A 12,157-nucleotide genomic window follows, 5' to 3' on the forward strand; every position below is an offset into this window, starting at 1 on the left:
TTATTAACTTTCTTACAATAAAGAAAATTAAAATCCAAAATATAAATATTAAAAAACAAAAAATGTAAAAAAACCATTCTCTCAAGCCATCAGATTGCTTTATTTGTAAATGAAGGTTTCTCACGCATTTAACCCAAATTCACGGGTATAGGTCTCACCAAACCCAGATAGCTCTTAAATGGGTTATAACAACTTATTATATTAAAAATTAATCTGATAAAATATTTGATATGAAAATCCTATAAAATAGGGATATACTAAAAATAAATATCCTATTTTATTTATATAAAAAAAAGATATTATTTATAATTAAGAAACAATTTTATAATAAAGAAAATAAACGGGTAATGGTTATCATCAAACCCAAATAGCTTTTAAACCGGATTATAACATATCATTTATTTGTGAAACCATTTTATCATCAAAACCGCAAGTATATAATTATTAACTTTCTCATAATAAATAAAATTAAAATCCAAATATACATATATAAGTATTAAAAACGAATAATGTAAAACAACCCCCGTAATACGGGGGGTAAAATCTAATAATAATAATATAACAAAGGTCACCGCGTGATTTTATAATTTTTAAAAGAAATGCATCATGGACAATTGGACAGCGTATTTCCTGGATATGTACACCAAAAAAATCATTTAAATTGCGGAAGATAGTTGACTTTATAAAGTCAGAATACTCACGTATTTTCAAACATTACAACGACATATAGTGACTAGCCACGTTATCTCTCATTCAAACATTAAAGTCCCTAGAAGATTTACATGTAAAAACAATTCAGAAATGAAGAAATTATAATAGGTTTATTAGATAAATAAGTTTATACGTAAAACATACGAGAGACATGCAACTTATAGTCGCAAACAAAAACTTATTTGGTTGTACATAAGTGAGCTTCACGCCTTGGCTTTTGGGACCAAAACGACGGGCAGTGCTTCATACCTGTTAACCCAAGGGTGGACCTAAAATATTTTTACTAGTGTTGCTTTAGAGAAATGACAGTGAATACATGCCACTCAAAATCAAGAATAATAATAATAATAATAATAATAATAATAATAATAATAATCTCCATCAATCAATAAATACGAAACAATAAAGGCACCCTGGTTATCTATGCGGCAGCATACATGTCACACTGTTACCTACGTGAGGAAGATGTGTCGTGTCTTATGTTTATTACCTGCTAACTCGAGTTATGGAAATAATAAAGAAAAAGTTTTAATACTTTTTAAGTTTTAACCAACAGAAAATACAGTACTAACTGGTGCAGTTTTCCCTCAGCAATACACATACTTAGCTAGCAAAACTCATCTCTAATAGATACAAGAATCAGAAGCTAGAATAGACCACAAAGTAATTACCATAAAAATTTTGATATCAGTAGAAATCACCTGGTTTACCGATTTTAATATTCTGTTCGCCTAAATAATCAATAATCGCCTTCTTTTGCCATCCCTTGAAACTCCTGTCAATTAAACACACACTTTTTAGTTTAATTCAACTGAACTTAATAGAACTCCTACACTAATTGGTTTCTAATATTCCATAACATGAAATATTTACTTTTGATCAATATGAGCAATAACTTCCCCACCAGGAAACCCTTCAACCGTAGCATCATACGCAGCTTTTATCGCGTGTTTCCACGTCCCACCAATATTATTTATGTTTTTCTCGCCTTTTGATTCGACGGGTTCTTCCATTGGCAACGAATATCCAGACAACAAATGACCAACACAAACACCACCCTTCCTGAAAAATTTATATAAAAAGTTAATAAAAAGATCAATGCTATATGATATATAAGGTACTTATTAATTTGTGCAAATAGCTTACAGGACAATGTCCATGTGGCGAGGTACATAATGGCCGCCCCCGATACCAAGAAGGACCTTTTTATTACTTGACATACTGGAAGAGAAAAGAAGTTTAGAAATTTCCTAGGTATGTAACGGTTTAATAATAATTATTTAGTTTTTAACATATGAAAAGATTTTGATAGTACCTGTTCCAGTTTCCAACAGCTTCACCTCCACCGATTCCAAGTCCTTCCCAAACTAACTTCAAAATTCAAAAAGTTTTTAGAGAAAATTTGATAATAGGACGTAATCTTAGACCAGGGTGCGGCAGATTGACGAGGCTCAGTGAGCCAAGCACATAAGTAAAACCTTTTAAGAGTGATTAATTTGAAATTTGTATAAAGGCTTCACTTTTAATGTCAATTGATCTTAGGCTTGTAAAAGAACCTAATGAACACGAACGAAGCATGTTTGTGTTTGTTCATTTAACTTTAACAGAACAAAAAGGATTTTCTTGTTCGCGTGTTTGTTATGAAAATGGACATGTTAGTGTTTGTCTATGTTCGTTTGTTAATGGTATAAACAAACGGTTCAAGAACGTAAACGAATGAACATAATTGAACATAGGTGAGCGCTCATAACTGAGCTAAAACAAGTTAAAAAGTTAATGTGAAAGACGACGTGTTGGCCAAAAAAGTTATTAAAACTAAACTAAATATGAATATATTAAAAACTTACGCGAACGAAGTTAAACAAAAGTAAACTAACGAACATAAATGAACGTAAACAAAAGAACAGACATGAAATTAAATAAACGAACATTCACGAACTGTTCGCTCAATGTTTTGTCCGTTTACAGACTATTTGATCTTGTATTGGTTTGAAAAGATGGATGCATGTAGTTTTGGGTCAAAATTTTGTCAAAACTAGGGTCTGTAGGAGGTTTATATGTAAAAACAACAAAAGTGACGACGTTATGAAAGGTCAGGCTTGGCGATACACCACTAATCACCCTTCTAAAGAACTGTCATATTTCCAAACCATGATATTTCCAAACCATGTGGCAATATAAGTATGGGATTAATGATAGCATATAAGTCTTAAAAAAAGTACTATACTTGAGCAATGACTTGAGCAGCATCTTGCCTCTTCCAATATTCAAGTGTGCTACCTAAACAAATCAAACCAAGAAAAAACTAAATGAAAAAAGTTAATATCACAATAATACAACATGAATAAAAAAATTGAGATCTCTACCTATCTCTAAAAACATTGTTGGCTTATTTGTTACTGGACCATGATGAGTAGCCTCCAAAGTAATCTACAATCAAAATTCAGTAAAATGTATGAAAGTAATAACATACATTGACCAATAATATCAAGAAATCTTTTAAGAATACCTCAAATTCAGGAAGCAAATTATGAGATTGTGCAAGTTTATTCAAAAGTATCAACCATGACGTCATCCTAGGGCTAGGAACAGCTGCCCATCCAGGTTTCCCTCCTTGTGGTGGAACATCTCCTTCTTTTAAATGTGGAACACCTAACCAAATATATTGCACAATCTTTATTAAACAAAGGTATGAAGTTAAATATTATTCTTATACCCTATATAACCAGTGTCGTAAAAATCTGCATTAGTCGGCGACTGGCCAGTAACCAGTGAGTTACTGATTAAATCTCAGCTAACCAGTTTCATTAATCGGTAGTCAGTCAAAATTGGGTAAAAAACGGTGTCAAAAGCGTTTAAGTATTTGACAAATTATTTAAAATTTTGCGTGTGTGTGTGTATATATAGTTTGGAAAATTACATATAAAAGTTAAAAAAAATTAAAATATGAACGGTTCGTTTTGGTTAATTTCGGTTAAATGGTGAGTTGCTGATTAAGTTTCAGCTAATCAGTGACATTAACGGTAGACCGGTAGTCGGTCAAATTCAGTCAAAATTGGTCAAAATAGATCAAAATTGGTCAAAATCTTAGAAGTATTTGAAAATTATAGTTATTTTGAAAAACTACACATAATAATATTTTGTGTGTGTGCGTGTGTAAATGTATAATTTTGAAAATTTACATAAAATTCCAATCCGATTAATTATTAATCGTTAGTCGATACCCCACCGGCGGCCTAGCACCTTATATTTTAACTTACAAAAGTGAGTTCAAAAAACTTGGAATCCAATCACAATCAACAATCAGCTGTTTGAATGTTTAGCAAATTCACATTATTATAATTATAATGTAAGATTCCCCTAAACAGTTATAAATCACAATCTATAATCTAAACCCTAACTCAACACAACAACTAACAACAAACCACTTATCATGTTCATCAAGTAACGAATCAAATGAATACCGATCGGATGAATAGTGAGAGCCGGCCGATTCGTAACGGCGGTATGTTTACTTAAAAAAATAATCTCATCAACAGTTTCTCCAGTAGCCTCTTCCCACCGGCTATCTAAACAATCCTCCTCCACTATACCGTGATCATGCTCTAGTAATCTCACATCGCCGTTAACCTTGCTTCTAATGCCCTAATTTGATACAATACAACTCAAAATTAATGAACAAATGTGTGTTTTGAACGGAAATTGAGATTAGGTTTTGAAAGTGTGACCTGAAATGAGACGCCGGGAGTCCAGATTCCGGTGGCCGTTAAGGCGGATGCTGGATTGAATGAAGCTGGATCGGTGGTGGTTGATACCACCAGGGTTACCATTTGAACGTACGTGTGTGATTTGAGTTTGAATGCTTGATGATGGAATTAATATATGAGTGAAACTGTTGGCGGTTAACTGAATTTGACCATGGAACTATGGAAGCATAGTAGGTGTTGGTTCATATTCGGTTTGGGTCGGGTTAAACAATAATTTCAAATCCTAACCTATCAAATTGAAAGAAATATAAAATGGTGAAATGTGAATCGTCGAGCCCGGTCTCTGCTTGTTGAATGCTTCGATTAATTGAATTCACTTCCACACGAGTCAGTTCCGAACCTCATGCCTCAATAGACAACGACAGTGTCCAATCAATTGATTAATCGATTCCACACCCAAATGATTTTGCTAGTTCGCCTGCTTGCTTCTCTGCTTCTGTTCTGACTTCTGTGTGAACCTCACAAGTCAGTAAGTCAAACAGTGGTCGATGATTGGGCTGAATTTTGAGCTTAATGTTTAGTATTTTTTTTTTATTTGGGCTTAGGTTTGGTCTTATAGAGTTTTTATTTCTTATCTTTTCTTTATATTTACATTTATTTCGTATAAGATAAGTTTTGGCTTTGGTTTTAGGCTAGACCTTCCACCCATTATTCCAGTCGTCCAGAGAGAACGAACAACTGATTCGTAGTCTAGAGTTCTTAGGTTGATTGTATTTGTTATAATCAATAGAAGAAAAGAGTTAAAAAGTGATTCTTATTCTTGTTCTACTCGTATACTTCTGTTAGCGTTAACCCGAAGGATTCCGTAACTCTGATCGTACGTATCAATTTTGTCAAGATCTGGCTAGAGACCTACAATTGGTATTAGAGCTTTTGCTCTTGATTGTGCGATTCGGGATTGTTTTACAAGTGTTTTACGTCCAAAAACCCTCACCAAACTCATCCTCAGTCAAATATTGCCATATCAGTTCTGCCCATCACCAACACCCTTCGAAAACTAGAAAAACTTCGTTTTTACAAAAAAAAAATCCCATCCGTCGAGTGAACTTATCGCCCGGGTTTTCTAGACATGGCGAACTTAACCTTGGCGAAGTTACCATTGGAGAACTTAACATCGGCGAAGATAAACCTTATCTAGGGGAAGTTATACTCCGATGAACTTAGACATGCGAACTTAAACCTAGGCGAACTTGCTAAGTTTGTTGTGTCCAGTATTGTTAGTTTGTTACTGTCTCTGTATTAAAAAATATATAAATGAAAATGTTTCAAAATTCAATTGGGGGGAGGGGGGTTGGTTGGTTTCATTTCCAGCCCATTGGTTGGAAGTAAATTAAAATGGCAACATGGCATGTGGTCCTAATGGGCTCTACATCGGCTAGTGTCACCGGCCCACCAGTTTTCGTTCAGAACTCCGGTTACTCACTTACTTGTATAGCAAGTTCAATATACAATCCAGATTTCTAAATTTCATATGTGACAGACCGTCTCATTATTATGCGGTCCGTCTCAAACATAACCTAGGTGATAAGTTGTCTTTTATGACAAGGTGTTTCATACGCCTACAATTTTGTGACGGGGGCATGAGACGGACCGTCTTATTTTGTGACGGTTCATCTCACCGCCCAGTTCATCAAGAGGTGTTAAAACACGACCCTAACGTGTCAGCTCGTGATTTATGACTCATCTCTGCATGTTGGCCTATAAAAGGTAAGCACGGGACGCCCATTTCATGCATCATTCATTCAAAATACATAACAAACAATGCAGATCAAGTTATCCTTGTTCCTAAGGTTCTTAAGCAAGTTAGTACAAGGTGTTATAATATGCTCTATTAAGTAGAAGCTCTATTAATTATTGGTGCTGATAATAAAAAATATGCACAAGATAGGGTAATAAAACATACACGTGGCAACAATTCCATGCGGTAACCCCCCCCCCCCCCCAAGCTAATCGGGAACAAGAAGGGAGGGGATGAGCGGCTTGATAGAAGTGATAAGAGTAGTTGAGCGCGCATGCTCCAACTGTGCATGCCTTTTAAGTTCTCATATATACTACACACACAGTAGTAGGAAAGTCGCACGATGTGACAGTGACAATTTACTAACATGGCACTCTTTTTTGTTAATTTATCTATTCTTTCATGATAAACTGTAAGGCGCTTAGCTATACAATAAACATGATCAAATAAAGCTCTATACCAAAAAATAAAATTCAATTTTGTTTTGACTTTATATAGAGTACTTGTATCACGTCATGATTTTTTTTCTTCATTTTGACTTCAAAATGTGCTCATGTATTTAACACGCCTCTATGTTATTACTTAAGATATATATATGAAAATGTGATTTGAAATGTCTTATTTAAATAAGGTACATTGGTTTTTATTAATTTCAACTATCTCATTTTGGTCGCTGTCAGTCCAACTAACGAATTAGCTGCTGACGATCCCAAGTTTTAATGTATTTGTTCCCAACGCGCCTGTGATTAACGAAATCCTAACAACGTTAGTTGAAGGTCGCCGGAAAAACGTTTTTGAACGGAAAAGTCACATTTTTTTTCCAGAAAACACCACCATATCACCGCCACCAACCAACCACCACCACCTGAGCACCACCAACCGATTCCAACAATGGTTCTAGAGTTTCGGCGACCTCAATAATTGGGGCTTTACAATTAAAAGGTTTCTAAAGTTCCGATACAAAGTTGCAAAGATGTCTGGGACAAAAATATTGAGTTTTCTAGAAAAATATGTGAGTTTTTCCGACAACCTACAACTAACAGTGTTAGGATTCTGTTAGTCGCGGACCGTTGGGAACAAATACGTTAAAAGTTGGGACCGTCAGCAGCCAATTCGTTAGTTGGAACCGACAGCAACCAAAAGACGATTGTGTGATTAATAAAAACCAATATACCTTCACATAACAAGTTTTAGTTGTATAATCAAATACTTTTCAACTTTTTTAAAGAAAAAGGAAGTATGAAACCAACAAAGGTCTTTAAATCAGTTTGTTGTTTCAAAGTCTCCTCATATTTAATATCATCTTTGAATATTCAATCCAACAACCTTTCTTGTGAAAAGATTCTTGCATTGCTTTGCAATGCAATTTCTGGTCAAATCTTTTCAACAATTCCTAAAAACCAATATACCTTCACATAACAAGTTTTAGTTGTATAATCAAATACTTTTCAACTTTTTTAAAGAAAAAGGAAGTATGAAACCAACAAAGGTCTTTAAATCAGTTTGTTGTTTCAAAGTCTCCTCATATTTAATATCATCTTTGAATATTCAATCCAACTACCTTTCTTGTGAAAAGATTCTTGCATTGCTTTGCAATGCAATTTCTGGTCAAATCTTTTCAACAATTCCTAAAATCCAATATACCTTCACATAACAAGTTTTAGTTGTATAATCAAATACTTTTCAACTTTTTTAAAGAAAAAGGAAGTATGAAACCAACAAAGGTCTTTAAATCAGTTTGTTGTTTCAAAGTCTCCTCATATTTAATATCATCTTTGAATATTCAATCCAACAACCTTTCTTGTGAAAAGATTCTTGCATTGCTTTGCAATGCAATTTCTGGTCAAATCTTTTCAACAATTCCTAAAATCATGATGGTGATATGAAACAGTTGTAAATCTATTTTGAGATGACAGCTTTGATGTATTGTACACTACAGTGCAACCACTCCTTGCATGTCTCAAACTGATTGGTGAATCTTGCTGGTTCAAATCTAACCATAAAGAAACTTCCAGACATTTGCAGTCTTTGACAGTGTTTGACTTTGACCAATGTAACTACAAATCCTCTTTTGATTCTAAGGCTGAGGGGTGTGGAGCGCGAGAAAGGGCGCGTGAGGCCATCCGCTCGCGCCCCGGGGCGCGAGCACCACACCACCGAGGCGCGAGAGGGGCGCGAGCGCGGATTTCCAGGCGAGCGCAAGGGTGATCGCGGGAGAAGAGAGAGGAAAAGCAGGTGGGCCCACCCAAAAGAGCCGTTGAGCTCGGGTTTTTTTTTAAAAAAACCTTTACAAAATCCTATATAATACCCCTAAATCAACCCATTTTAACCATATCAATCACAACTTCAATCTCCAAACTCATATATAATATCCCAAACTCCTTTATAAAACCCAAAATTTTTTTCCTATATATAACCCATTTCATATAAATCAATTACCACAACTTCAAAAAAAAATCCAAAAACAACCCATCGTCCCAATTTTTTTTTTTTAAAAATCAATTACCCGGCATGCTTTTTTTGGTGTTGCTGGGTCAAATAACGACCTTAATGTTATCGGTCAGTCACATTTGATCAACGACCTTATCGACGGCGTTGAACCGCCTCAATCTTTTGTTGCAAATGGAGACCTCTTCAAGTACGGGTACTATCTGGTCGATGGTATTGAAAGAGCTTTTGGAGCTATAAAAGATATTGAAAGAGTCTGCTAGAAAAGATATTGAAAGAGCTTTTGGAGATATAAAAAAACAATATTATGTTCTGGCGAACCCGATACGTTATTGGACTCGGGAGAGGATAATGGACGTCGTCTACACGTGTCTTATCCTACACAACATGACGTTAGAAGACGAGGGCAAAGCTATATGCCAAAACTACCAAGGTGACATTCCGCCACAACCGTCCACAATCAGTGATCAACAAAAACTTCATAACATAGCAAATATCAAGAGCCGTGAGATACACGGGGGTCTTCGACATGAGTTGGTTGAACATTTGTGGGCGAGGCGACCAGATGATCTTGTATTAGATTAGTTTTATTATTAAATATTATTGTTTGTTTAATTTTTAGTATGTTTTTTTTTATTATGAATTTTCAAAAAAATGTGTGTTTTTTTAAATAATTTCTTGTTTTTTTAATAATACGTTTTTTAATACATTTATAAAAAAATAAAAAAATAAACCGCTCGCGCCCCCTCTCGCGCCCCTCCACACCAGGGCCAGGGGCGCGAGCACCACAACCAACACCCATCTTATCAAGTTTCTCTCTCTGCCACACGTCACAATATTATTGGCTGGAGCCCCCACTCGCGCCCCCTCTCGCGCCCCCCACACCCCTCAGCCTAAAGCTCTTGAAAAAGATAGAAAAAGCACATAAAGATTCAAACCTTCAATGTAAACACAGCAGAATGTCTTACATGTTATTTTTATTAAATGGAAATAGATTTGTTGAAATATGAACCAATTTTGGCAATAAATAAGATCATGAGAGAAATAGCAAAAAGTAAAAAATAAATTATGAAAACCTGATCAAATGAACATTGTTTAAAAGTATTAAATTGTAGTGATAGTGTTTTTTTTCCAACAGGGTGATCGGGTCCGGTTATAGGGTATAACTTATAACTTATGTAAACGCATAGAATTGATTCAAGCTACAACGAGAAAAATGATCAAAGAACAAACCTTGAATCTTAATATTTACATACGATATTATATAGCGTTAGACAGCTCCAATATTAATTCAATGATGCAACGCCTTGCTGGATCACGAACAATAACTACCGACAAATATGCGCTGTCCTACGTGTTGTATCTAGACTGCGAATCACAGTAAACCTAGGACTAAACAACATATACTATGATCTAATGAGGCCAAAGTTACAAAAGGATTTAGACTTAAATAAACCACCAAACAGAAACCTTGTAGGAGATTCTTGAGGACTCGGATCCGAATCTTGAGGGTTTGCCTTCACTTTAAGAATCGTTTGCCCGATTTCTTTCCTAATAAAATCAATAATCTTGGAGTCAACCGGGTACCCTGAGGCATCACGGACATAAAATGTATTTACGGCTTTTCCACCCCGTGTTGCCACCTCAGCCCTCGTGACCTGGAGGCTGTTTTCACGGAAAATACGTGTCACGTCAGATAAAAGGCCGACTCTATCCGTTGTGCATAATTCCAACTTCAAACCCTACACGAAAACATCAGTTCCAGTCAGTGGCGTATCCAAGATTTAAATAGTTGCATATATTTTTACTTTTTATTTTTATTTTCGTACCTCGGATACTCTTCTTTCAATTGCTGCCTCGATACATTGGATCACTCGTTGCCTCTCGGCTTCTGATTTCACGGGCAAACCATCTATATGTCTGATGCAGTATTCCTATAAATATGCATATTATATCGTTAACTAACCGAAAATACATTAAAAGACAGAAAAGACCCAAAATTCGTTAACGAACCTGGTACGCATTCGGTCCCTCGGCATCAACATGCCCGTGAAAAACGACATATTCCAAATCGGTTAACGTGCAAATGGTGTCGAACAATAGCTTAGGTCTATCTTTACATCCAACAGTGACAACCGAACAATCTTTATCAAACCAATTGACCACATTCACATCAGGCCTTTGCGGTTCTAATCCGTCTAAACCGGAACAGTTTCTTTCATAATCATAATCCCGGTCCTCGAGCATCATCTGGTGCAGCCGTCGCTCGGTGTGGACCGCACCTAGCGAAACCACGGTCTTGGCTTCCCGAGCCCTGTTGCTGCCTTTAAGCACATTGCAAAGCATTTGGTTTACTACCGAAAGCCGTTCGGGGTCAGTAACGGCTAACCCCGACTCGTCATCGGTCACTTGGACTATAAACGCGGCACGCGTGTTGTGGGTCCACACCTCGGCGTTTAACACATTACATTTTAAATGTGTTAAAACCGCGCACACTTCAGATAGTAGCCCGGGTCGGTCGGTTCCGATTAACTCGATTACTGTTCGATCGGTCCCGACAGACTTAATTGAACCAGTGAAGCTGGTTTCCGAGCCAAGAACCTGAAATCAAGATTATGAAGCTATGAACTAATGTACCCAAAATGTGAAGACTTGTACAGTACAACTACATGATGCATAGTTGCAATTTTTTATATTTTGGGATAAAATCTAAGTATCTAAGTTTAGTAATAAACATTAAACAGAAATACAGAATCTTTACCTTTTGAATGTAATCCAAGATTCCTTCGTCTGTGATTTTGTTCCCTTCATGATCAGTAACATTGAAGACTGTTGAAACACAAGAACGTTGACCGGTCAACGCTAATAAAAAAATTAAGAAAATAATTTAAAAAAATAAAAAATAAAATGAAGAATCCTAATTCCTTACCATCCATGAACCAGCCACCATCAGAACTAATATAAGCTTTTGTGACAACAAAGTTTAAATCTGTAAGCACTTGGACAACCTCCAAAAGAATACCGTGTTTATTAGCACTATCCACCTGTTTCAAGTTACACAGTGCATTACACAATATATTAAGAAACTGACAACACCCCTGATCAATAAAAGTTAAATAACAGAAACCCTTTTAAAATCCCTCCAATTTATACATTTTTCATTGATTTGATTTCTTTGACGCATTAACACAAACACCTGGTGGGCATACCTGAATGACAGTGGCGTTTTTGCAAGATTGGTTGTCGATAACGACACGTGGCGGGTTCATTCTACGAACAAACTTCTGGTATTCGTCTTCTACATGATGAGAGTAGATCCTGCCAGTGGTTTCTGAGAAAATACTCAAATAAATACAGTATATGATTAAATGAATAATCTTGATGACGAGAAAACCCAGAAATTAGAACGAAAAAGATGTGATTTTGAGAATGGAATCCGCATACCCATTTCGATTCTTGATCTGGGTAAGACTTGGTTTCTTGATTCTTTAAG

At 35.8% G+C, this 12,157-nt stretch overlaps 2 protein-coding genes across 3 annotated transcripts; both read right to left on the reverse strand.

Annotated features, from left to right (window-relative positions):
- Positions 1-1,257: 1,257 nt before the first annotated feature.
- Positions 1,258-4,595, reverse strand: LOC143579748 (D-aminoacyl-tRNA deacylase-like). Its single transcript, XM_077062964.1, has 9 exons — positions 4,440-4,595; positions 4,176-4,356; positions 3,221-3,363; positions 3,078-3,141; positions 2,939-2,991; positions 2,027-2,082; positions 1,858-1,932; positions 1,585-1,773; positions 1,258-1,486 (listed from the first exon to the last, which is right to left on the reverse strand). Exons 1-9 carry the CDS (start codon positions 4,539-4,541, stop codon positions 1,399-1,401), a joined length of 951 nt encoding a protein of 316 aa, XP_076919079.1. The 5' UTR covers positions 4,542-4,595; the 3' UTR covers positions 1,258-1,398.
- A 5,475-nt stretch (positions 4,596-10,070) lies between these two features.
- On the reverse strand, positions 10,071-12,157 carry LOC143579750 (ACT domain-containing protein ACR4-like). Of its 2 annotated transcripts, none has more exons than XM_077062965.1 (7): positions 12,109-12,157; positions 11,874-11,995; positions 11,594-11,708; positions 11,426-11,493; positions 10,678-11,265; positions 10,494-10,598; positions 10,071-10,406 (listed from the first exon to the last, which is right to left on the reverse strand). In XM_077062965.1, the coding sequence occupies exons 1-7, from the start codon at positions 12,110-12,112 to the stop codon at positions 10,071-10,073; spliced, it is 1,338 nt and encodes a 445-aa protein (XP_076919080.1). In that variant the 5' UTR covers positions 12,113-12,157. The 2 variants fall into 2 exon arrangements, with proteins under 2 accessions (XP_076919080.1, XP_076919081.1); XM_077062966.1 differs by having other exon boundaries at positions 10,248-10,406; positions 10,494-10,584.

This window comes from Bidens hawaiensis, unplaced genomic scaffold (genome assembly GCF_021521415.1).
Source record: "Bidens hawaiensis isolate Kalapana, Puna unplaced genomic scaffold, B.hawaiensis_p1.1 tig00029930_1, whole genome shotgun sequence".
Taxonomy (NCBI): Eukaryota; Viridiplantae; Streptophyta; class Magnoliopsida; order Asterales; family Asteraceae; genus Bidens; species Bidens hawaiensis.